At 28.5% G+C, this 27,921-nt stretch overlaps 1 protein-coding gene across 3 annotated transcripts in view; it reads left to right on the top strand.

Annotated features, from left to right (window-relative positions):
* The window catches only part of LOC107451423 (hemicentin-1), a 136,674-nt gene that overhangs the window by 31,535 nt on the left and 77,218 nt on the right, over positions 1–27,921 (top strand). For all 3 annotated transcript variants that reach the window (XM_087153122.1, XM_087153123.1, XM_087153121.1), the window contains exons 11-29: positions 411–683; positions 2,482–2,751; positions 3,929–4,111; positions 5,166–5,261; positions 5,905–6,174; positions 8,435–8,704; positions 10,016–10,282; positions 10,363–10,629; positions 11,871–12,008; positions 13,299–13,424; positions 13,912–14,196; positions 15,351–15,451; positions 16,357–16,534; positions 19,359–19,637; positions 22,624–22,893; positions 24,548–24,853; positions 25,431–25,624; positions 26,386–26,467; positions 26,685–26,975. In XM_087153122.1, the coding sequence (XP_087009248.1) occupies positions 411–683; positions 2,482–2,751; positions 3,929–4,111; positions 5,166–5,261; positions 5,905–6,174; positions 8,435–8,704; positions 10,016–10,282; positions 10,363–10,629; positions 11,871–12,008; positions 13,299–13,424; positions 13,912–14,196; positions 15,351–15,451; positions 16,357–16,534; positions 19,359–19,637; positions 22,624–22,893; positions 24,548–24,853; positions 25,431–25,624; positions 26,386–26,467; positions 26,685–26,975 (4,146 nt within the window). The remainder of the gene's footprint in view (positions 1–410; positions 684–2,481; positions 2,752–3,928; positions 4,112–5,165; positions 5,262–5,904; positions 6,175–8,434; positions 8,705–10,015; positions 10,283–10,362; positions 10,630–11,870; positions 12,009–13,298; positions 13,425–13,911; positions 14,197–15,350; positions 15,452–16,356; positions 16,535–19,358; positions 19,638–22,623; positions 22,894–24,547; positions 24,854–25,430; positions 25,625–26,385; positions 26,468–26,684; positions 26,976–27,921) is intronic.

The following is a 27,921-nucleotide window of genomic DNA, read 5'->3' as shown; positions in this document are numbered from 1 at the left end:
TGTAATTCTTACAGACTTGTAAAGGTATTTATAATAAAAGCATTTATTTACCTTTTGCATAATTTTGAGTGACTTAATTAAGAACAGTCATTGTTATACAAAATGTTTCATTTATTTTAATTTTTGTTTAACAGTTTTATAGCTAAATTTTTTAGGTTTATAATTGTTTAACAACTAAAAAAAAGACATAACCTTTGTCAACAAAGCCAGCCTAATTCAAATCTTTAATAAGTAACTAAAAATTGGTTTTTGTCATGTTAAAGTCTTTTTATAAACACCAAAATAGTTATTGCAATCTTTTTTAATGGAATTTAAAAAACTTAGCTCCCAACATTTTGGACTTTGGCATTCGTTGTTCTCAAATTGAGCCTCTAAGATAAAATTCATGACATAATCTCATTTATTTATAGATCCACCTGTTGTATCTGTTATGCCAGCTACAAAAAATTTCAAACATGGAGATGTTATCAATATAACATGTGATGCTAAAGGATTCCCTCTTCCTACTATAAGATGGATCTGGAGTCCCATACATAATCAAAATTTTATATCTGGTCGAAGTGAAATTTCAGGAAATAATTTATTGATTCACTCTGCAGATGCAAAAGATGAAGGGAGATATGACTGCATTGGGACAAATCCGGCTGGAAATAAAGTTGCGAGCGTGAATTTGAACTATATAGGTGTGCACAATGTTTTGTGGTTTTTTTTAAATGAAAATTCTGAAATAGTTTATGAAAACTTAATTTGTTAATAGTTTTTAGAAATTAGCGTGACATCAGTTTCTTAGTTTTAATTTAGTATAGCTAGAAACTTTAGGAATAATAATTTATTTTAATGTTTTTATTTTATCGCAATCAAATTATTTTCATAAGGATTATTTTAATGGCTGTAATAACATATCTTTTTTTATGTTGTATAACTCTTAGTACTAACTCTTAATCTTTAATAACAATAACTTTGAATCTTTCATGTCTCTATCTTGTTAAAATAAAATGTAGCACTTAGATAGCTAAAGACTAAATTTAAGAATAAAGTTGTCATTAAAATTTATTTCAATGATCTGTAAAATACATTCGAAAATTTTAAGACAGCATAAAATTTATTTATTACCATTTTTTCTTTATTCTTTCGAAAGACAAATCTGTATAAGCTGTTAAGAAATTAAATTGTTTATTCTTAATGTTTTTTTTTGTCGATAAAAAAATTATTAGTTTAAAGATATATCTTTTGTAAGTATGTGCCATTCATTGTAAAAATAATGTATCTCCATATTTTTAAATTTTCTCCATTTTTTGCTCAATTGTATCACAGTTAATAATATTTTTCACTGCATACTTGAGCCATGATATCTCAGGGGATAGAGCCTCCCATTGAAGTGATCCAAGTTTGAGCTCCAGTGCTGACTGGTGGATCCAAATTCTGTTCCTGGCTCACACCGACCACAGTGCTGATGTAAAATATCCTTAGTGGTTGACACAATTTGTGGGTTGTGTGGTATTCCTCTCCGTCCACAAATGGGGGTCAGTTCCATTAAAATGTCCTTTGTGAAGGCTAGTTTCTCCCTATGCTTGATCTAGGAGCTCCCTTGTCTTCTGAGTTGGGCTCAGAATTACAAGGCTGCGTAGTTGAACATTGCAAGTCAGAAATTCAGAATTGGGTCAGCCTTTCAACACCAGTTATGAAATGAAATGAAACTACTTTAGTGAAGCAACTGTGCAGTAATTAAAACCCAATAAAAGATAACATTGACTGAATACTTCTATTTATCTTCCACATTTTAATTTCTAATAACTTCTTATTTCAAAATTCATTCGCAAGGTGATACTTCACTTTTACAATATATGACCCATGTTTTTTATCACTAAATTTCTACTTAACCAGCCAAGTTATAAGTAAATTATGGACTATTAGCAGGGGCGGATTAAGCATACACGGGGCCCTAGGCCATTCAAATTTTTGGGGCCCTTAGATTAAATTTTTTTGTCGTATATTTATTCAAATATAAAAGTATTTATATATCTTTTTATTTAAGAAAGCATATTTAAAATTAAAATAAATAATAATAAATAAAATTTTACTTTATTTTGTTAAATTAGAACTAAAAAAATTATCGTATTTTATTAATATATATTTGAAATTGATTTTTTTTAAAAAATCATTGTTTTTCTTAATTTTTTAAAATTTATTATCAAAAAAAATTTTTAAGGGGGCCCCTAATCATTTGGGGTGCCAGGCCATGGCCTAATGAGTAATCTGCCCCTGACTATTAGAGTTATTTTAAATAAGAGTATTTGGAAAGAATGAATTCACCAAAATATATTAAACATTATATATGATGCAAAATTGACTTATTTTGGAAGACAAATTCAAAACAAATCTAAGAAAGCTAGACCTCAGAAAGATTTAGGAGGTTTTGCAGCATTGAAAAAATGTGTTTCAAAAATAACTTCATAGCAGTAATTGTATGTTTTCTGTTAGAGGCTCCATCAATTAGCATACGTGATAAGGAACTCATAGTCAGAAATGGAGACCAAGCAAATCTAAGATGCATTGCTGAAGGTTTGCCTGATCCTAAAGTAAGATGGTTCAGAGGGGCTACAGAAATTCAACCTCTCTCATACATACAGATATCTCCTGATGGAACTTTGCTGATTTATGATGTTCAAGAAACAGATGCTGGACAATATACTTGTCTTGCTGAAAATGAAGCTGGAAGCGCAAATGAAACAATGTACTTAAATGTTGGATGTAAGTAATATTATTTTAAGTATTTCATTGTGTTAAAAATTAGATTGCAGGTACTTTTAATTTAATAATGAAGTGAAATTCTACATTTAAGTATTGAAAATATGTTTATGTTAGTCTTCAACTATTTCAAAATTTACAAAGCAGTGCTGTGTAAACGAAATTTGAGCTCCAAAAAAAATTCTACAATGTTATTGTTCAGAAACAAAAGTTAATAGATGAAATTATGTAACAATAAAAATTTTCTGTTTATAGAATTGTTTACCAGTTTTAAAAATATCATTAAAAAATAGACATGTCCAGATACTTATTGACGTGTCATTTATTTTACATTAAAAGTTGATTAAAATTTGTTAAAAGTTAAGAATATTTTAACTCATTTTTATAAGCAAATATAAATTTGTTTATATTTTAATATTAGTGATTGCACGTTTTTTTCCCCTTGACACAAATAATACAATGCATGTTCATTGAAAAATACAAGGCTGTAAAGTTTATTTTGTCATTCAACATGGAATTTAATACTGTAATAAATAATTTAAAAGCATATTATTTTTATGGATTCAATTTAAGTGCTTATTTAACATTAAAATATTTTATTAGCTGAAAAAAAATAACGAAAATTGGAGTGGGATAAAGTGCAATATGTATCGTAATTAACAAATACATTGTATATTTTTAATTTTGCTTTGTTGGCTGCTCTTTCTAGTGAATTATTTTCACTACTGTTGTCATGCTTTCGACTTTTATGGTTAGAACTTTGTATCTATGCAAAAATCATAACATTAACACCTGTTTTTTTTAAAAAACTAATATTGATTGTGGTAAATTCTTTTTGTACAGGACATGAAACTGTATCTTATTTACTGATTATCTTCAATTTACTAACTTATTTATTTATTTTTATTTCTTATTATTTTGCAATTCATTTTTTTGCATAACTTATTAAAAATAGCTAAGGAATTAATTTAATTATGCCCGTTTTATCCGGCATGATTCTTCGTCTTACATTTAAAATTTTGAGATAAATTTTATTTAAGTGTTTGGTCTGTAATAAATATTAACAAGAAATTTGCCACTCTTTGTTAAATGCAATATTAAAATCTATTATAGCCGTGTAAAAAATGAATAGTTTATCAACTGTGTGGAATTTAATAAAATGTTTGTTTTTATTTACCAGCAAAGCCTTCCTTGATCAAACTACCCAGCATAACCTCTGTGGAAGTTCTAAAAAATGTTACCATCCCTTGTATTGCAACTGGTGCTCCTATACCGATTATAAAGTGGTTTTTTACAGATGGAAGTGAAATTAGGTCCCATTCTAAAATATCTGTTACATCAGAGGGTAATCTTGTTATTGTAGGTAAGTTATTCTTGTTGCTAATTTAAATTATTGTTATTAATGTTTTTAAAAATTTAACTAAAGTTGTACCTAAATATATTAGCTGGAAATCGCTCTAAAATCAAATTTATTAACTGTAATACATATTGACATCCATATATTGATGAATGTATGGTTGCTAAATATTAGTTTGTAAAATTTGATACAAAATACTTTAGACTCCTTTTTATTAAAAAAGTTTATGGATGCTAAAAATTTTAAGAAGTAAATTTAAATTTTTAGTGTGTAGCTCTAGGTTTTATTGTTTTTAAAAAATTTAAATCAGGCTTTTTAAAGATGTATTTGCTTAATTGAAGTATTAGATAAAATCATCAAGCAACAGTGCTTTTAAAAGTTATTAAATTTTTATTAATTATTATTGCAAGCTGAATGAAATGATTATGTGAACTTTCAATTAAATATGTTAAATAATTGAAAATTCATACAATCTTATAATTAGTTATTGACTATTATAAATTAACTAAGTTGGTTGACTGTTTTCATACTCTTTTTGTGTTAATGCAGTTAACTGTATAAATCACTGAGAAAAAGTATAATTTTTTATTCCAAAATAAAGGAAAATTGACCTTGGAGAAGTTATTACAAAAGTTAAACAAGAAATATATATCAATTTGGCAGGATTTTTTATACATACATTTCTTGATTAAAAAGTTATGGTTGAAAAATACTATATTTATTTAAAATATAATTCCTTTTAAATTGATTTCTTAAATTGTAATAATTGTAAACTCTCTTAAAACTTAAGGAGGCGAAAAATATTTTTCATTTTAACGCCATCTCAAGTTATGCACTATTTATTCTAAAAATATGTTTACAAATGCATTGCTAATAAGAATATTCTTTATTCCATTATTAATTATATTTTTATAATTTCTTTTAGCTAACTTAATTTAATTTATTAAATTAATGATTGATTTAAAGTATTAATTATTTAAACTTTTAATTAATTAATTATTAGTAACAAAGTTAACTTTTAATTAGTTATTTGAATTTAATTAAAAGTTAACTTTATTAGATGCTGATCCATCTATTGCTGATAATTTCATATGTAGAGCTGAGAATAAATTTGGAATTGAAGAGCAAATGGTTAGTGTCAAGTTGACTGGAATAAGTAAGTAGTTTTAAACTATTGTATTTTAACTTGAATTATTATAATGATCTTTACCTTTTTTTGTTTAGGATGTTTTTAAAGACACTATAATTTACATTTACAGTTTTCATTTTTTCTTCGTATAAGTTTTAGTCTTTAAATTATTCAAATAACTGATCAATCTATCCTTTATTCCATGTAAAACACTATGTTAATTTTAACCAGTTGTTTTTTTGCCATTTTCTGTCTGCATTACCTTGTAAATTGATTTTTTGTGTAAAGTTTTATACTTCATGTCATGCATTTAATTTTGCTATGTATTCAGTTCCTTTTGTTTTGTATTTCACATCTTTCCAATAATTTTTATTTTATTTACCTATATTTTGAAGAATTTATTTAAATATATTTTAAGTGTTCTTTATCCCACATAATTTAATCCACTTTTGATACATTAGCTTCCTTCATCAATTATTATACTGCACCATTTTTGGTTTAATTAAGATTTACACTATAATTTTTATTTCTATTACTTATTTTACATAATATTTATTCAATACATACAATGATTTTGTTGTTGTGTAATTTAAAATTTTTGTGTAATTAATAGCATTAATTCCAAAGTGATTGTGATTCTCTACATTTATATTTATTATATTTATTTTAGAAGCACCCATATTGTCTCCTCTTCCTGAACTTATAGAAATTCCAAAGGGAGAAAAGCGTTCTATATCCTGTATTGTACTCGATGGCCATCCAAAACCAAATATGGAGTGGTTTAAAAATGGAGAACCCATTAAGCCTGGTTTTGGAATTGAAATAAATTATACTAAATTAGAATTTTTATATGCAGATGAAATACATGAAGCTAATTATACATGTTTATCTTCAAACATTGGTGGTAATGCTTCAGAAACCACCTATGTTAACGTTTTATGTAAGTTCTTATTTCAAATATGTACTTAACTTCTATAATCCTGACACAATTGTTTTTTTATTTAATTGCTGTAAATTAAACTAAAATTGTCTAAGCTAATAATTTTTTGAAAATATTATACTATTAAGGAAAAGTCTCATTTTGATAAGGCTAATATATCCCTCTTTTTTGATTCTCCAATTTATATTCAAAATATATAAAGGCAAATTGCATGCATAAATACAAAATTTACATCAGTAGACTTTCAAATTCACACAATAAATATTTAGTTTTGTTTAAGCATTAGAAATATAATACAATGTTTTGGATTTTTTGTGCATGATCAGAATAAGTACTGTAAAAGTCTCCCACAAAAGTTACTTATCAAGGAAGTCATGGTGGTTAAGGATGTACAATTTTAAGATTAACCATGTCATGTGTTCAGTATTAATCACTGACTGCCTTTACTTTCACAACTAGCTGGTATCCATGAATCTGAAGCTAGGTTTGCTGTAACCCTTTTAAGACTAGTTTTTTATTTTCAAATAAAAAGACAAATTACAACTTTAATAGATTAAATAAAGTAAAAATAACAATATTTTGCCAAAATTAATTAAAAAATTAACTATATAGGCAATTGGGGAAGCTGAAACAAATGTGTCTCACCGGGTTTTTTTAGACTCAACACACATGTCCCAGTGGTGTTTTCATCTGAGGGACATATATGTCCCAGTGAGCCAAAAGGGTTAAACAATCACTGAAGATAGAATCCTAATCCTTCACAATAACTGCTCAGTGCCTTAACCACTGTGCCATTGCAGCTCCAATTTAGTTGTTACCAATTTTACTTTGATGCAATTGTTTCTCATAGTTATAGCATAGTTCTTTTGGTGGCATAAGATTGGTTGCACAATCTTGCAATAAGTGTGCTTTCGAGTAATTACATTTTGGCAATATAAGTTGCGTGTATTAAATTCTGCATTTTAGATAGGTCAATCGTCAAAGATAATAAAGGAAAAATGTGAAATTGAAACATAACTTTAATAACATTTTAACAACTAAATTAAAAGCATCCAGGATTATAATCAAACACATAGAACAAAAGAATAGATATAAAGCAAAGCACAAAAGAGAGAAAGAACAAAATTTTATGATGGTATATATATGTCTCGGCGAAAGACCGAAATCGGTGGTTGTTGACTTTCACCGGTCAATGTCGACAAACACCAAATACGTCGAATATTTCATTACATTCTTGTACATTCGGACCCTCACCGATGTTTGTCGACATTCACAGATATGCTTTGGTGAATGTCCGAAATATTTATTACATTCGATTTGATATGAATTTATTCGTGGATATAATTACATTTATTCGATATTTAAACCCTACACTGATGTTTTTTAAGGTTAAGTGCCACTGCCCGGTATACCCTACACTGATGTTCTTTTAAGGTTAAGTGCCACTGCCCAGTATACCCTACACTGATGCTTTTTTAAGGTTAAGTGCCACTGCCCGGTATACCCTACACTGTTTTCTTAAGGTCAAGTGCCATTGCCCGGTATTTATTTGCCCAATACTCCAAACAGTGATGTTTCTTCTAATCTATCGTCAGTAAGTATTAAAATATAGAATAAATATAAATATATCAAATAAATATAACAATATTAACGAATAAATTAATATAAAATTGGATATAACAGATATTTCGGACATTCACCAAAGCGACTATGTGATTGTTGACATTCACTGGTGAGAGTCAGAAATAAGGGTATTTAGCAAATATTTCGGACATACACCAAGCGACTCGGTGAATGTCGACATTCTCCAGATTTCGGTGTTTCTCCGTAACATATGCATTTCATTCTCATTTGAAATTCAGTTCAGTTCGTTATACTTCAGGAAGACGATTACAGAGAATATGTTGAATATTCATAGAAGTTTACAGGTTCTCAAGGTCGCTAACTTTGGTGCTTGAACCTAGTGTATTGATTACATCACAACATTGTTTTATATGCTCTCATGGGCTATAATTTTTTGCATAAAATTGAACAATAGATTTTTATCAATGTTAATTACTGATCCGGGAAGAAGACTCTTATGTTCTTCCATCAAATGCATAATTATCTACTCATTATAAACTGAATTAAGTCATTGAGACTGAAATTATCAGAACTCCGCTGCATTATAATTTAATTAAATTTGAATCAATGCCAAAGTAGTATATATTCTTTTTTATCTACTATCGATTCTGTTCTAATCTATTCTGTTGATCCTTAGATCACCCTGTAATATCATCAACTAACCAAGAATTTGAAGCTGTTGAAGGCTCAACAATTACCTTACCATGCAAAGTTAAGGGTGACCCACAACCTGCTGTCATTTGGTTCAAAGATAAGATACAGCTCATTTCTGATCATGAGTATTTTATAGACGAAAATCAGAGCTTAAAAATATTGAATGTTGCTGAAAGAAATGATGGAGAATATGTTTGTTCTGCTACTAATATTGTTGGTACATCTGATGAAGTTTTTAAAGTGTCAGTCAAAGGTAAATATATTGTGTGTGCATTAATCATTATTTTGTGTTAATAAAAAGAATATCTGGTCCTTATGTTATGTTATCCTCATGTTAATGTGTAACTATTTGTTTATGTAATTTATCAAAATATTTTATTATTCTATCAAATATTCTAAGCATGTAAATTTACTTACATTTGAGAGCTTTTCCTATGCTTCAGTTTATGTTTAAGCATGTTAGTGATTGTTGTTTGCTAATAAGTTATGTTTTTTTATATATAGTACTGGTACTTAAGCCCTTCCCCTCTCATGAGGTTTGTTTTCCCTAAGTAAAAACAAGTTTCAAGACCCTGAGGTACCCTAGTATCCTTTTGTACTTTGACTATTTGGTACAGAGGACTAATATTTTGGCGACTGACTTTCTATAGAATCTTCAACTTGTGCAGTCAACCAAATATTGATATAAAATATCATTAGTGCATGGTAGAAATTCTAAATTAAAACTTTAGAGTGCTGACGCGTGTAAACATCCTCTACATGTAAAGCAAATGTTGATTCAAATAACCAACAAAAAAAAAATCATTTGCAAAAAACATTTGTATTGATACTTTACATTGGAATTCCCTTGTTTATTTGAATTGGGTTCAAAATAATATCCTTAACGTGTTCACTGCCAATCTTGCATTACTGATGGTAATCACTAGAATGGCAGTGGCATGAGATTGACAGTGAATGTGTTTGAATCTTTTTAAGTTGTACATCTGATATCAGGATTAATTTTTAATTGCCTGCAAGGAGATATAGCGACATCCGGATATATTGTTTATTGCTATTGACATTTGGTATGCATATAAACCAAATGATGGTTCGTATAACCAAAAAGGGCATTTTCGAAACAAATTTATACTGATACTTTATACCAGAGGCTCCCTTGTTTATTTGAGTTGAGTGTAAAATAAGTTAGTGTTGAGATTATTTTTGTTGGATTATTATGTTCACCGCTTATCTTGCATCAGTATGTCATAATCGCCAGTGTACCTTTTTGTTTTGGTACAAAATCAACTACAACATGATAACTACAAACAACTACAACATGATAATAAATTCAAAGTTTTATATCTGCTAATTGGATCAGCTGTTTAGTGCCAGTGATGAGGTAAAATGAATTTAATTATAAAAATACCCTGTTTGAGTTCGTAGGGAATGAAAACTTAAAAATCACATGAAAGATTATAAAGTCAAAGTCATGTAAAAGTATATTCTAATAAATTATGTAACATATTAAGCAAATTTTTTTTTAGAATCTCTTTAAATTTATCCATTTTTGTTATTTTTTTTAAAGTTCCTCCAAAAATACTACAACCTAGTGCTGTGTATAATGCCACTGATGGAGACATGGTTTTATTACCCTGCAGTTCTCATGCTAAACCTCCTGCACATATTAAATGGACTCGAACTAGCCAGAAACATCGGGATGATTTGGACAAATATATGATGTACAATGGAAGCCTACTTTTAAAAGCATCATCCTCAGATTCTGATGTCTATACTTGTAAAGCTATGAATGAAGTTGGTGAAGCAAAAATCGAACTAACATTAAATGTTAATGGTTTGTACTTTATTCCTTTTGCATTTAAAGTTTTTCAATCAAAACATTTTTTGGAAAATGTCACTTATTTCTTATTTCAGTTCCACCTTTTGCCAAAATACTACCTTCTCCTCTTATTATTGGTATTATACGCCAGAATATTTCAATTTTCTGTGAAACTTCTGGTCATCCTGAACCTAGTGTGGTTTGGAAGAAAAGTGGTGCATATATACAATCGAATTCAGCTGTAGTTCAACACGCAAACCTCTCTATTATTAATGCAGATATTTCTGATGAAGGGGAATACCAGTGCATCGCTGAAAACATTGTGGGATCACATGTAGCCAGAACGGTTGTGACTATTCATGGTAAATTAGTTTTAATTTTTTTAAAAATATTATTTGGAATGAAATCTTGTACATTTAAATCTTGTGACTAGATTATTTTCCTCTTTCTTTAATTTTGTTTTAATGAATTGAGTTGTTGAACCCTTCCTAAATTAACTTTCTTAAAATATTGTATGCCCATTTTAAGGCTAGACACTTCTGATAATTTATGTATTTTTCCTTAATTTAGAGCAAAATTATTTTCCAAGATTGATCAAATTATTATTATTAGAAAAAAATCTTATAAATTTGAATTTTGTAGCTACATTTTTTTTCTCTTTCATTAGTTTTGTTTTATTAGATTGAGTCATTAAACTCAAAGTCTGCTTTCTTAAAACGTTGTGTACCTATTTTCATGCAGGACAGTTCTAACTATTTATAATAATTTAGGCTCTTCTCTTTAATTTAAAGCTCAAACTCCAAATTTTCCTAAGTTATCCTCTGTGAAAAAGCTATTAATTTATACTAGAAATGTGTTTAATTTCTTGTATTAACTTTAACCCACAATTTTAATATATCTTGCATTTTAGGTCATTTTGCGATCAATAGGCAAATTAAAAGATATGGTTAAGTGTACTAAAACATGTATTTTTTAATAAGAATATTAGGGTATAAAATGGAGTGTTAAGGCACAAACACAAAAAAAAAAATTTTAAGGGAGAAAAATGTGTTTAGTTACAAAAATAAATGCAGAGTGCTTCTTGCAGCTATACAGTATTCTTAATAACTGTTTAGAATTGCGACCATCAACGGTAATATGTGCTTGTAAACATCAACAAAAGGATTGGCTAACACATTGAAAAATACCTGGCATTATCCACGCTTTGCGGTAGCAATGGATAATCCGGCAAAGAGGTCCTCCTGTGAGTCAATGAGAGCCTCGTAAATGATGTCCTTTAGATACCCCAATAAATAAAAATCAAAACTGGATAAATTTATTGTAGATACTGTATTGCTGCAAAGAAGCATTTTGCATTGTTTTTGTAAATAAACCCATTTTTTCTCCTGTGTCATTTTTTGTGATTGTACTTTTAGACCCGAAATTCCTGAACAAAATATACAATTGGAGTACACTTAACTTCCCCTCCTAGTTTGTGCATTGATTGCAGAATCTCCCTGTATAAGCTTACTCTCTTTTTAATAAAATTTTGAGCATTTATGATTTAACCTGATCTATAATGTAAAATTTCTAGTAATTATGTAAATATCTTTTATTAATGCAGATCCTCCTAAAATTGATGAATCAACTTCATCTCCTTCTTTTATAACCGCTGTTGTTAGTGACAAACTGGACATTAAATGTTATGCTTCTGGTCATCCTATTCCACAAATACTTTGGAGTGAATCTAAAAATACTCGAGGTACTATGGAAATATTGTTTTTTTTTCCACTTTACTAAAATTTTGTCTTTTGTTTGTACATATTAAAAATAGGTTTCAAACTAATGACTTTAGATTTAAAATTTATGATTTATCTAATTAGCTGGTGTTCATCAGTTAACCCTAATGGTATCTGTGGGGTATGCATTTTTTTAGGCTTGTTAGTATTTTTAAATTCTGATATTTACATAAAATGTTAATTACTTGCCACTTGCAACTTACTTGTTTTTACATGAAACAAAGCTGCTGGTGAGCATATAGTTTTTGTATATTTTTATTATTTTTTTTAAGAAAAACTTATTGTTTTTATTTTAGTTACCTATAATTAAATATTACGTGTGGGATAAATTATTAAAAATATAATAAATTTGTACTCTGTGAACTATTTTGGTATTGTTTCAATATTATTTAATTTTAAGCTATGCTAGCAATGATTTAAAATTTTAATAAAAGTCATGTGTCAAAGAAATTTTTGTACACTATAAAATATGTTTTTTTTTCTCTTCAAATAAGTTAAAATATCATTTATTAAAATAGAAATTTGTTTTTGTTTATGAATTCAGCTGTTATCTTTTACTAATTTGTTTTGCAAAGTTGAATTTTTTTTTACTTATAACTTATTACTCCGGATTATGTACAATTTATGCAGTAGAGCATTCTTGCAACAGGCCATTGTGAGCCAGGGAGGGTCATAGAGGTTAAGGCTCCACAATTTCATGCCCAACTGTACGATTGTGGCAATGTAGTTAGCACTGCGCACAGACCGCCATTACTTCCCAGACAGACTGGTACTCATCGATCTGAAGCTGAGTGGGTTTCATGCCTGCAGCTCTTCACAGTGACAGTTCAGTGCCTTTACCACTGAGTCATCGCGGCTCACAATCTATGCATAGCCAAGCAATTATTGATTCTAAAATATAATGTTATTAATGCACTGATTGTTTTTAAAATGTCAGTTTTTAATGTTACAAACTTCTTTTATTACGAAACTTCTAAATCAACTCATGAAAAAATTAAAATTACAGATGTTTTTACTAGAATAACTATAATTGCAATTAATATTTCAGGATGTGATCAAACAGGTTTAACTTCTAAATTTAGTCCAATTTGAGGTTGTTTTTTTCTACTTATAGGACACATATTTGAAGTTTAAAAGTTATTTCAATGGTTTAGCTATATTGAGTTCTTATACTGTTAAATTGTACATTTAATTCAATCCATTAACACCTTAACATTATTTTTTTGATAATTTTTTTAATGTATTTTTTTCAGTTCATCATATTCAAAACAACATCCTTCACATTCCTTTTGTTCAAGAATCAGATGCTGGAATCTATACTTGCACTGCTCAAAATATTGCTGGATTTGATGTTAAAATTTTTAATCTAACTGTTTATGGTAAGTTGGTTTTTAGCAAGCTTTAATTTTGTTTATAAAAACTTACATCAATTCAAGTTTTCTGTATAATATGCATGGGCAGTAAATATTTATAATTAAATATAGCTTGGTTGAATTGGCTGAGTGACACATAAAAAATTTAGTTGTAAGTAAAATTTGGTTAAAGATTTTGAAAAGGTCATTAAATGTTTTTGAAAGATTTCTTTTACATTAGATTTTCAATTTTGAAACAAATTTCTAATCAAATTGCTTTGAGAAAAGAAATATGATACTGATATATTTAAATCTTTGGCTAGTTTATTCCCAAACTATTAGTTTTACTAATTGAGTTTGACATTTAATATGCTTTTAAGACTCATAGAACAAAGCTTTCCTGTCCTCAACAACTTGTGCTGAAACAAATATCTACATGGTCATTATTCATTCTTAGTTTAGTACTCATTCATGAACATATTTTTAATAAAATATTCTTGTTAATTATTTTAAGCTCCTCCAGCTTTGATTGCAAGTTCAGCTAAAGATTCTAATCTTGAAATTATATCTGGTTTGCCTGTGACTTTGGACTGTTCCTCTTCGGCACTGCCCTTTCCTGACATCACCTGGCTTAAAAATAGCGTGTTCTTACCACCTGTTGGACATAATTTTGTCATTAAAGACAAGAATCAGAAACTTGAATTTGTAAATGTCACCATATCTGATAATGGAGAATATACTTGTGTCGCCAAGAACATTGCTGGAGAGACCTCTAACACGTTCAGATTAAGTGTCTCAGGTATGACAGAATTTATTTCTTTGTTATAGTTCATGTAACCTTTATTTGTAAGATATACTTCTGCATGTTTTATGTGTGTGTAACTTTTAGAAAAAAAAAGTAACTCAGGGTTATTTGATATTGGTTTATAAGAAAATCTGAATAATTTTTATAGTTTTTATAAAAATTTTAATAATTTTTGATAATTAAAATTTTTTTAGTGATTGCTAATAAATAATTTTTGCTATTTTTTATATCTTTATTAAAAATAAAATGCAGGGTGCATAGCGTTTTTAAAAAGTGCTTAAAGGTGCTTATTTTCATTTTTTAAAAGCCCTTAAAGGTGCTTTTTTTATTGGATGTTTTTAAAAAGTGCTTAATTTTCCCCTTTTCAAAATTTTTTCGTTACTATGTTGATTTTCCCTTCAAATTATGCAAAAAGACTCAGTTCACATTGTTCTATTCAACGTTTTCATAATTAATTCAACCCCAATCTATTTTGGCATATTGTCAGTCCGTAGCATATGAAAACGCCATTCGTTTTACATGATTCAAAATTTCATGATTTTTGGCAATTGTCAAAAATGCCATATTTGTCAAAAACAATGCCAAAACAATTTTTTTTGACATGACGGTTAAAACAAGATAAAACCGTCTATTATCAAAAACTTTCCATCCCTGCTTAGTTATGATATTTTTTTTTAAAGTGCTTAAGAATCTTTTTTGAGTGCTTGAAAAGTGTTTAGTTTTTGTTGAATAATTTGGCTATGCACCCTGAAAATGTTATTAATAAGCTTGAATGATTTTTCCAAAAACATGTATGTATACAGCACAATGCTGATTATCTGGACAGTTCGGGACGAATGTCATCCAGATAAATAAAGATCTGGATGTTTGGATAACTTTAAAAAACACCTCTTACACTTACAAAGTATAATAGCAAAATAGCATGTGTACTCTAGTACATGTTTTAAAAGCAAATGAAACTGAAAAAGCAATTTTTCTTTCTTAAATTATTTTTTAAATAAGCATAGTATTTATGTTTTGCATTTCTATATTTGAGTTATTTTCAGCTATCAAAAATTTTCTGTTGATAAAAAGAATATGTACTTTTCAAACAAGACTTACTTTAATTGTTTAATTAATAATAATAATGTAATGAAATGACTTCCTAGCTCCACCAAGCTTCAAAAATCCCTCTGACCAAGATTTAACTGTTGTGAAAAATAACTCTGTTCTCCTAGATTGTTCAGCCAAGGGCTTTCCTGAACCAATGGTGAGTTTGCTTACATCATTTAAAATGAATCATTCATCATTTAAAACAGTTGTGTTTTTTATTAATTTATAATTACACAATATCTATTTGTGTAATGGTGTAAAATATAATATCTACTTATTTTCCGTGATAAATTTATTCACCACATTAATTTGTTAATTTTTTGTAAATGTTAATTAATAAAATGTATTGAAATTCAAGGTTATTGATTGAAAGAATCGCTTTATTGGTTGATAGAATTTGCTGTAAAAGGATCATCACTTTTTTGAAAACATTTATTTCAGAAAATGTTTAGTTTAAGGATTGTATTAAAATTTGGAATTCAGGATAAAATAAAGTATAATGCTGCTAAAGAAAAGGTAGAAAAAGAAAAGGGAGAAAAAAGATGCTGGGAAATATAGTTTATGAACTAATATTCATAAAATTAATTATATATTAAAAGAATAGAAATATGATTGAAGTCTTTTAGTTTTTTGAAATTACATTTGTATTTTCTTGCTTACTTTTTCCTTTTATTCTATATTGCATTTTTTTGATGTATGCATTGCTTACTTTTTTGCATAGTGGATTTTTTTAAACTTAAATGATATTCAGAAGAAGATAATAAAGCTTTTATTATTGTATGTATTACGAAGTATTTATATTATTCCTCACTCAAGATTTTTATATTTTTTTATGCTTTTATATTTTTTTGCTTGTTATGTAGATTAATTTACTCCCTTCCTTGTATGTAAGTTACTGTAAATGAATGTACCTAAATATTCTATGACTTCAAACAGAATTGTTAAATTAAAAGTTTATTGCATTATAAATGAGGCCTGTGCAACTGCTTCGATATTACTAGGAAGAATAAATTTAACTTTTATCATATGAAAATGTCAAGCAATAAATAAAATTTGTTTCAGTATGCTTGGCGAAAAAATGAGCAGCTTCTATCTGTATTCAAGCCTGGCTTAAAATTGAATGATGATAAAAGTGTTTTGCAAATAAGTGATGCCCAGGAATTTGATGCTGGATCTTATTCATGTATTGCAATGAATAAAGTTGGATCAAGTGCCCGACATTTTGAAGTGAGTGTTTTAGGTCAGTGTAATTTAATTATCTGTTTCATTTGTTGTTTTATGTTTCTGAACTAATTATGATGAAATAGCAACTATTTTTTACATTTAGAAAATATAGAGAAATTTAGTAAAAATCATGAAATAGTTGACATGGTAAGTGAATAATGAAGATGCATTTAACTATTGCAGTAAAAATTTATTATTGCTGTAAAGTATGTAGGAAGTAATAGCTGCTCCAGTTTTATGCTACTAACAATATCGCTTTAGTTTGATTAACAAAGATGTTATGGAAGCGGTTATCAGAGGTGCTTATGTTACACCCACTTAATCTGTGAATTAAAAGTTGACAACGTTTAGAACTTCAGAAATCGTTTCCTTAACCTTTTTTTAAAGACTTTTTTGTTATTTGTGTTAGTTTTTGCTTATTGTTTTTTATTCATTTTTATTTATTTTTTTTTTTTTGTTTTGTTTTTTTCTTAAAAATTTGAATGTTTTCAATGATATATATTAATTTACAGTGAAACCTCTCAAGAGCGACCGCTCTCTGTTCCAAAGTAAAATGGTCGTTAATGGAGGTTGGTCGTTCTTAATGGTTACCTCCATTGATTTCAAAATGTTGTCAAAGATACATGATTTTTCACTAGCAATTTTAATTTTGTATTGTCGTCATGAAAACTGGATCCATGAATAAACTTTAGAATCAATAAAAATAATCTCTACTGATTTAATTGCTCGTAAAAACAAATTTACTGATTGTGCTATTTTAATTACTGATAGAACTATTTTAAATAAAAGCAATTATGTTTTTTGATTCAGTTCGCATTTAATTTTTTATCATAAAAATTAGTTAGCTTTAATGTTTGTTTAAGATGCTTAGTTTTTTTCTAAAATGACTTTCAACTCTTAAAAGTAAATCATTGATAGCATCGTTTTTAGTCCCGCAGTGGACTGATCATTAAGACACAGTTCCCAGCAGATCACCGAAGTCAAGCATCACTGGCTACGGTCAGTGTGCGAGTGGGTGACCACTTGGATCAGTCTGTGTAGGGACCGAGGGTGTGCGGTTTTGGTCCTCGTTAAACTGTTCTACCATAAAGTGCTCGACTTCGCGTGCAGGTCGTTGGGCTACCGAAGTGGGGGAGCCATCCTCTCTGCAGGGGATCTCTTTCATAGATCTTCAAAAAGAGCTCTCTAAATAAGAGCCTCACACAAATATTTTGAATGCATTTGAATCTCGTTATTTGCTTTGTTTTTATTTTTTATTTTTATATTTTTTCTTATTTCCATATTTGACCTTCTCCGCATTTGTGCAAAGAATTGTCCAGTCACTGAGAGATGTTATGATGGTCTCTCCTAAAGGTTTTCTTCAACACAAAGTCTATGAAAAAAATTCCATGCATCCCAAAAGTGATCTTAAATAGTCCATACATAGAGATGGTTTTTCGTGAAGGTTTCACTGTGTTAAAGAATTCTGAAATTTAGGAGGGAAAAAATAAATAAATAATTATTTTATGTTCTAAGTCTAACATTGACGCATAAATTTACTATGCTTTGCAGTATCTATGTATCAAATATCAATGTTCTGAAATTTAAAATCTTGGTATATATTTTATTATTTAGAAATATTATAATTTATTGAAGTTTATTAAATTATTCAATTTTTTTTAATTTTGTTATTGCTATAGGTTCGAATGCTAAAAATTATATTTTTTACTGTGAAAAATAGTTCTTCATTTGCAGAAAATATCACTATGAATTTTCAACCTTTCAAAGATTGAGATTTTAAAATTTTTGCTATTATTTAAGTATTCTTATTGAAAAGAAGTAAGTATTACTTCTGCAGTTGTATCTTGGATAAAGTTATAACTATAAAATTCTAAAAATTCTGTTATATAGAAAAATGTGGTTGTTTTAATCCTTACTTTAAAGTACTGCTACTTTCAAAGTGTTTAATATCAAATTGCAGTAATGTATTTTGTAACAAAACATTCTACTTATTAAGTGTGAATATTTTTACTTAAAACAACAAAGAAAAATAAATAAGATGTGCAAAAATAAACTTAACTAGTTAAAAACATTAGATTTTCAAAAAGTCATTTACGAAAACAGTGTTACTACGTACAATAAAGTCAAACCTTAAAAGTCATAGAATAGTTTTCAAAGCGCATAACAAATATTATAATTAGTTAAATAATTAAATTTCCGCACGTGTGTGATTTTGGAATCTGATACAGTTTTCCATATTTATATAATTTCCATTATGCGGAAATTATACAATACTTTTTACAAAAAATGCATTTTAAAAATCTGGTTATATACTTAGAAGCTATATACTTGTAAATAAGTTGAAACAAAAAGAAATATATAAAAAAGAAGTCATGTATTATGGTAAATGCTTTGTATTATGAATTCTCTAAATAATTGTCTTTATTAAGATAAATGAAAATTTAGGGTATTTACATTATACATTTGTGCAACTTTTAAAATACAACATAGCATAGTAACCATTTAGACAAAAACTTTAGAAAAACTGATGCTCATTAGCAATCTTAATTTAACAATTTTTGCTTCTCTTAACTAGCATTTTAATGTATTATCGTTTCATTTCTTTTTAATGCTGCATCTGTTTAAAAAACTATTTTAAATATTAAAGATAAAAATGGTTTAAAAGTTTTACCTTTACTTTTGGCATACCCTACACCTTTTAGTTAATTATTAAAATTTAAATAGTTCATGCAAAAAAAATAATTTTTTAAAACCAAAATATTTATATTTTCTCAAAGCTCTTTTATAAAAGCTTGAAAAATAAACTGTTTGCTTAAAAATTTTTACCTTTTTTTTTTTAGTTCCTCCTGAAATACAAGGTGCAAAGTTTGAAGAGATAGAAGAGATATTGAATCAAAGTGTGGATATGAACTGCATTGTAAATGGCAATCCTCTTCCTTCTATAATTTGGCTCAGAAACGGCCATGAATTACCAATAAACAATTTTGTGAATGAACTTGAAACTGATAATCAAAAATTGACTATTTCAAGACTCTCCGAGACTGATCATGGTATTTACACTTGTCGAGCATCTAACAATATTGGAAATGCCACAAAAACATTTAAGTTAAACGTACTAGGTAAGTTTTTGTTGATGTTCTGGATTACAAGGTTCCCACGGTCCTTGAGAGTCCTTGAAAGTCCTTGAATTTTTTTTTGCTAAATTTAGGTCCTTGAAAGTGCTTGAAAAACGTCTTAGGTCCTTGAAAAACTTGATAGGTCCTTGAATTTGTCCAATACTGCCAGTGGCCCTTTTTATAAAACACCCGCGGATCTTTCTCGTTCTTTCTGTTTTGTTCCCGAGCTCTCTCACGTGGTTTTTAACGCCACCGTTTCTAACCGGGCCTAGCGTCTTGGTGTCTGCCAAGCGCGCGGACCACAGCAGACAACCAATGCGTTCGGGGCGAGACTCCACTTCATCTTCTGTCGCATATGCTTAGATCTTATTTTTTCTTATCGAAACTGGAATACTCTCGAATTTTGTAACAATATGTACCTTGTAGTTTTCAATAAATTTGCCGTTTTACCATCCGCATTTGTCCTTACGTTTGCGTCATTTCAAAACTTTATTGTAAAGCGTATTCGCAAAGGCACGGCTTCGTATTTATGTTATGTAGTTTAGACTAGTTATGCCTGGGAAGTGCTATTTTAATCCCCAATGGATGGATAATCAAGCTTATAAAGAATGGATTTTATCGATGCCCGAAAAGAAGTTCAGAGCCAAGTGCCGATTATGCATGAAGGAGATCGATATCGCAAAAATGGAAGAATCTGCTCTGAAATCACACATGAAAGAAAGGTAAAACAAAAAAGCAGTCTCATGCCCTGAGTTCTCTTTTTCCAAAGACATCAACATCTAATTCATCTGGTGTAAATACTCCTTCAACATCGTGTGCCCCATGTGAAGCAGAAACTTTAGTGCCCGAGTTAACATTGTCTTCTTATCTAGTCAAAAGGAATGTGCTTGATGCTGAAATTCTCTGGAATCTGAAGTGCATCACTAGTAATTATTCATGTAACTCCTGTGAAGGGATTAGTAAATTGTTCTCCAAAATGTTTGCTGATAGCTGTATAGCGAGACAATTTTTTTGTAGTGCCACAAGGTGAGCCTATTTGGGCTCCTTTGGATCGGCACTATACTTCAAAGGGATTCTTATAAATGAGCTGAAGAATGTTGATTGCTACACTGTACTCTTTGATGAGACGTTAAATCAGTCTCTACAATCTAAGCAGATGGACATTATGGTAAGGAATTGATAATAAAGTTTGCACTAAGTATCTTACCTCCCAATTTATGGATCATGGAACTGCAGAAAATATTTTGTCCTCTTTTTACAAATGCATGGATGATGGTTAAAAGCTCTCTAAAATACTTCAATTATCCATGGATGGACCCTATGTCAATTGGAAATTCTATTAGAAGCTTCAGTGTGAATTAAAAGAGAAATATTCCCACCAGGTCATATTCATTGGCAGTTGTGGATTACACATAATGAATAATGCTTTTAAACATGGTGAAAATGGGATATGTTCCTTCTAATTTTTATTTTCAGAGAGAATTGTTGCTGCATAACATTTAGAGAAGGTTGTGTAAATTATGGATGAATAATTTCAGAAATGATGTTTAATAGAGGAGAGGATGGAATAGTCATGGAATATGGAATACCTAAGATTTAGCTCTGTCTTTCATGCAGCCTTCACATGGAAATACACAGGATTAAAGGATTTCACCATTAACATCTCATTACCATTAGTTATAGATTGTGCTGAAAATGATTTTGTGAATTAATATGTAAAACCAGTAGGGTTGTTTTTAAAAAAATATAAACTTTAGTCCATAATACATATATTCTCTTCTCTCTATATAGGCAAAGCATTTAGGTATTATATTTGAAATTAATTATTGCCACAACAGGCATTGTTGCTTCTAGTAAAATAGAAGAGAATAATTTTTAAAATTGGTCTCAGATTAAGGTCCTTGAAAATTTTGTTGAGGTCCTTGAAAAGTCCTGGAAAGTCCTTGAATTTCAATCTCATCATAGAGTGGGAACCCTGGATTATAAGATACAAATCTACTTGGTATGTTCTCCATTCTAACTACTCCAGTTTTTAACTAGAAACGGAAACTAAATAATAGCAAGAAAACTTAAAGTGTTGAATTAGTAGATGTTGAAAAGTAAATTTCTGTTTTTGAATAAGCTTGTTAACATATCAATTAGCAAGTCAATGCTTTCAACTTAGTCCTCTGTTTTTAAATATTTTCTTTATGCTGGTGTGTACTAAATTACGAAACCTTAACAAAAAATACATGTGTAATATACATCTCTCTAGTTAAACTATAAAACATTAAATAATTAATACTATATAGCAGGGCTCTAAAAAACTCAGAAACTTTACCCGTCCCCGAGGACGGCTTGTCCAACAATGTACCCGTCCTCCTTTGAAACTAGCCTGTTGCTTCTAAATAAATAAAAATATAATTTTCTCTTATTTCTTGCAAACATTTATATAAATTGCACAATGAATTAGTAGTTACTAGGATTACATATTATACAGTAATAAAAGGAATACTAGGTTACTAATAGTAACCTAGTATTTCTTTTATGAAATAATTTAAATGACAATGGTCAAGTTATCTGGAATGTTAATTTATCCGAGGGTACTGCGTTTTTTAGAAGAATCAAATATGATGTTTGCCAGTTCCACTTGCAAGATAACAAAAATTGAAAATGTATCACGAACATTAACGGGAAAATGGCCGTCCACGCGAACATCGGATTCGAGAAATTCATTGTCCGCAGGGAATGTTTGACTCTCGAGGACCGGTGGTTTTTCGAGCCCTGCTATATATATTTTATTCCTCATTTTTTTTAATAAGAACTTTATAAAAAAGTAATATTTTTCAAAATAATTTCATTCTGTAGTTTCATTTTATTTTTATATTGTAATTTTGAATTATAATTAGCTTTAGCATGGGGAATTTAAATTGTTTTAATTTTTAAATTATTAAAAAATCAACACTTTTTTATAAAAAATTATATTATTTAATTTAGTGCTATTTTGCAGTCCCTCCACAAATTGATGAACAGAGCTTAACTGAAACTATTCGTATTAAAGAAGGCGATATTCTTCAGTTAAAATGTGATGCATATGGAACACCAGTACCTAAAATAACGTGGGAAAAGAATGGCATTCCTCTTCCACCACGGTTGTTTCATTCCAATGACAGCATCTTAAGAATTGTCAATATTGGTAAAAGAGATTCTGGAAGATATATATGCATTGCTACAAATAAAGCTGGAAGTTACGAAAAGGATTTCAGTGTTGTTGTACTATGTAAGTACTTTATTTGTTTTAAATATACTTAACATTTTGCTCAAATATATTATTTTTTGCAAAAGTTTTGAAAAAAAAATTTTTTTTGTCTGGAACCTTAAAATGTTGATCTGTAGTTTTATATTTGAAAGGAAATATTATTATATTAAAAAAATTAGTTTGTTTTAAAGATTTTGGTCTAGTATATAAAACAAAAAAACAAATGCTTTGTCTATAAGTGCATATCTGCCATGTCTCCTGTTTTTAATTTAAAATTTTAACAACGAAGACTCCTGTATTTTACGACTATCTCCTGTTTACCTGTGTATTCTCAAATTTCTCTGTATTTATTGACGAAATTTAAGAAGAAAAAAATTTTGGCAATAAAATATCCTCTGATATCAAAAATACTTCTCTTATTTCTCGACTGGTAGTGCTATTGCCAGTACTGCAGTGTGTTAATAGTTTTTTTACCCCTTGCTGGCAGGCTAACTGTTGGACGTTTTGGTGGTTTTCTTCTCCATGTAACGCAAATGAAAGTTAGTTCCATCAAAAAGTCCTCCACAAAGGCAAATTTCGCCCACTACTTGATTGATCCAGGAGTTGCCTTGTCTTCTGGATTGAGTTCAAAATTACAAGACTACGGAGTTGAACACTAGTAGCCGTAAACCGAAAATTAGGTTGGCTGTTTAACAACGGTTTTAAAAGAATTTAAGTAATTGTAAATAATGGTTTAAAAAATCTTTTTTAGATTAAGATTTATATACATATTTTTTTTGCTAAATGTAAGTGCTTATAATCATTTCCAATTTTGAATTTCTCTTTTTGACTTCCATGATTATGCATGATGGATCATAACTTTACTCATAGCCTAAAAAATGTGTCTAATAAAATCTCCATTATATAATTTCTCCGATGTTGGGAGGTATGTAAGCGTCTAAAATATTTGTGCTAAAAAGGCATTTCTTTAAAATTAAAAGTACCTTTAACAAAATTTTCATAAAAAAATTTAATTTAATTTAATTCAACCTATGAAATTATGTTCATTGGGTGTAAATTTACTTTAAGAAAAAGTTATTCTGGGGAACAAATTTTCATTCTCTTCAAATAGACAGAGCTTGTCTGACAGAGAATTTTGTTTTTAATGAGATTGAAAAGGTTATTTATAGATATCATAGCTATAAAAAATGCAGTTTATTGATGTGTAAGGAACAATATAGTTTTAACGCATTTTTCTTTTAACTAAATAACTTAATCAATGAAGTGTATTGATTGTCTAAGTCTAATTTATATATTTTAGAAGTATTTGAGAAAATAAGGGAAGTATAGTAAGATATATTAAATCCGCAAAGAATATTATAGCATTCACCATTATTAGTAGATGACTAAAAGTTTTTTGAGCCTTTAAAATTTTCAATCAATTTTAAGTAAATAATCTTTTTTGCATTAAAACATATTCTTTTGAATGTATTTTAAAGCCTTTTTTTAAGAAAAATACTGTTTGCAACCTTTGTTTTCATTTGATGTAGACAGAATTAATTCTTCTATAGACAATTTCAATAATATGTAGAATGCGTGAGAAAGCAATTTCAATAATGTGTATGCTTTCCAAACATTGTATTATTTTAATTTTTGTAAGATGATATTCATAATGTTTTCAACTTTCTATTTCTAGCTCCTCCAAAGTTGGATAATGGTCGATCATTTGGAAGGTCCATCCCCAGACATGGAAGAAGTGAGACTTTTGAGAATCTTCCAGTTGTTCTAATGTGTCCTTTTTCAAGTCAGCCTCAACCGCAATTTATTTGGAAAAAAGAAGATGAAGTATTAAATGAAGCTGTCAGCCCACAATACACCATTTCTGAGGGTGGAAAACGTTTAACTATCAAACATGCAAAAGCTGAAGATACTGGAAAATATACTTGCATTGCTAAGAATGAAGCGGGGGAGTCAACACAAGATTTTTCTATTAACGTTCTCTGTAAGTTATTGAACATGTTTCTTTTTCTATATTCCTTTGTCACAAAGTACTATGTTTTTTGCATTTAAAAATAAAATGAATTTGATGTAATGCTGTATAGAATATGTTTTAAAATGCATTTTCTGTTTAGCAGGTGGTATGAAAATATAGTTGTTAAATTTCAACTACTGTCTTTTATCAGATATATTGAATTAAACACAAAATATGCATGAACAGTTTGTGAAGAAAAGACATTAAAACGAAGTGTTAAAAGGTTAATAAATATAAAAAGAAATTTGAAAAAAAAGAAGTTAAATTTGACTGATTTGTTGGTATAATTTCTGTCACCTTTATACAGTTCAGTAATTTTTTGTTTTATCAGTCTGTATTTTCTTTACCAATTTAAAATTATCTTATTATGCAACTCCTTTATTTATCAAGTTATTAAATCTAATGTATATTAGTTTCTTACCTTACGTTAACTTTTGGCTATATTAATTTATAGGATTCTTCCTAAATTCTTAACTCTTGAAGTTGCTCTGCTATTATTTTTTACTTATGGAGCATTATTGAGTGTAATTTTAAAATTTTGTTTCAGCTCCACCAAAAATTAGTGCAGACTCTGTATATCCGATAGAAGTACCTGAGAATGATAGTCTTCTTCTAAATTGTAGTGCTTTTGGCAACCCTCCACCTTCTGTTGTTTGGCTGAAAGAAGGTCTTGAGCTTGAATCAGGAAATGGCATTATTATCTCTGATGATGGAATGAACCTAGAAGTTCCAAATGTTGAAGTAAAATAATAGATTGATTTTACAATGAATTCTTTATTGCTGTTAATTAAATCAAGTTCATAATACTATACTCACATAGATTTTAAAGTTCAATTCTAATTGATATTTCAGAAAAATATTAATGATAAAAATAAACATGAAATAAATTTTGTAATGTTAGAAATAGTTGAATATGATAGATGATTTCAAGTTAAGTTGACTAGAATTCAGTTTTACTGCATTGATTTTTAATGTTATATACATTGATTTCCAATTTTGGAAAAATTTAATAATTTGTTTGTTGATAATTTAATTTCCATTTTATTGATAACGTATTTGAACTTTAACTTTATGGTAAATATTTTCCTTTAATATTTGACAAACCAGGTCAATACTATACCCCCATAGATTTTACAAATAAATTATTATTGCAGCCATAATGATAGTGAAATGAATAATTCTTATGCAGTTTCGCTTACTGATGACTTATTATCTAGGTTAAACTTATCTTTGCCTGAAAATTCATCCAATGTGTTTGAAAATTCATCTGGCAACTAAACAATATTTTTCTGAAATATGTTTTTACTCATAATAAATGCAAGCATAGATAATTCTCCAACTTATTAATCCATGGCAAGCTATTTGGAAGAGTAGTTATTAATTAAATATTTTATTAATATAATTCACTGTTATTTCCATAGACATGTAGCATAGAACATGTAACAATTTATTGATATAATGAATATTAGTTGTGATATTTTATCAATGTTTTTCCTGTTTAGGTACAGCATTCTGGTGTATATGTCTGCATTGCTACTAATTTAGCTGGTTCTGATGAAAAAGAATTCAACGTAGATGTTTTATGTATGTTTTAGAATTGCATATGCTTTTTGCAGTAATTTTCTTCCATTTTACATTAGTTAAAATAATTAAAAGTTGAAATATTTTCTTAACTGTAATTTCTGAAGTCTAAAAAATTCTGTGGATATATTTTAAACTAATTCTAAGAACAAAATATTGCTTGTATGTTTTATGCCAGAAAAAAATTTTGAATTTAGGAACATTTATTATTAAATTTTAGATTCTCCTCGTCAAAGCCCTGAGGTTGAAGAATTGAGAGCTCGTCCAATAGCTTATGTCAATAAGCCTTTCACCATTGATTGTCCGTTGACAGGAAATCCTCCACCGCAAATAAAATGGCTGAAAAATGGCAAAGAGATCGTTCTAAATGATGAACGAAATGTCTATATTCATGATGATGGGCAGAAACTTTCTCTTTTAAGAGCCAGAAGTGAAGATACTGCAGTTTATACTTGTTTAGCTGAAAATGAAGTTGGTAGTCAGCTGAAACAGTTTTCTCTTGATGTATTAGGTATGTTATCTGAAAAAATTATAGAACTCTCGTACTGTTAATTTAAGAACTATAACTAGTGTAAAATTTCAAGATGTATTTTTATTAGAATAGATGTATTTTGTAGAACAATTTATGTTTTATTGTTGGAAGAACCATTGCCAATATTCAACAAAATGTTATTTAATTAGGAAAAAAATGGCCTCAACTTTTATCATGATAATAAAGATGCTTTGCTTTCACTAAACTAATGCTATGTAAGAAATTTTAAAGTACTTGTTACATTATTTGAAGTGCTTAGTGAAAGTTCTAAATGACCTTTTAATGAATTTAGGAGCAGTGGCATCATAAAATATAGCAATAGCAGATAATTGTTTGTAAAATACATTTTCTCATTAAAAGCTATTTTATTAAATAAATGGGGAGGGGGGGGGGAATTAAAACTACATATACATCTGGCTATATCATATTTTTAATGTAATAATAATATCATGTGTTTTTTATCTAAGTTTTTTTAAAAAGCATGTTGGGATAAATTGCTGAAACTTTTTTTTAAAATATCTCTAAACTTGTTTTCAATATAAATTAATAAGCTGAATTGAGAAAACACTAAGAAAAACAAAAGAAAAGAATTTTTTTCTATTACTTGTTTGCAGACTTAAATGTATAAGGATTTATTTGATTTTTTTTCTGTATCATATTATAAAACTCAACTTAAATTTTAACAACATACAATTTGTATGTATAAGTCTTATGGATAACTTTTTTGTAAGATTTCAGTTTTCAATATTTTTTCTTACGAATTATTAAAAATGTTTAGGTTGAAAATGCTTTTATGTGCAATGTTTGCATTCATAAACTATTATACTTGTTTCAGACAAAAGAAATATTTGCTTTTAAATAATTCATAAATATTTTTTATTTTTGCTCTAGACTCTTTCTGAATACCAATTTATAATTAATAAAG

Source organism: Parasteatoda tepidariorum, chromosome 10 (assembly GCF_982258835.1).
Source record: "Parasteatoda tepidariorum strain Cologne lab strain chromosome 10, Ptep-v5.0, whole genome shotgun sequence".
NCBI lineage: Eukaryota > Metazoa > Arthropoda > Arachnida > Araneae > Theridiidae > Parasteatoda > Parasteatoda tepidariorum.
Note: the sequence above shows the minus strand (reverse complement) of the source record. Positions and strands in the feature narration are given on the sequence as shown.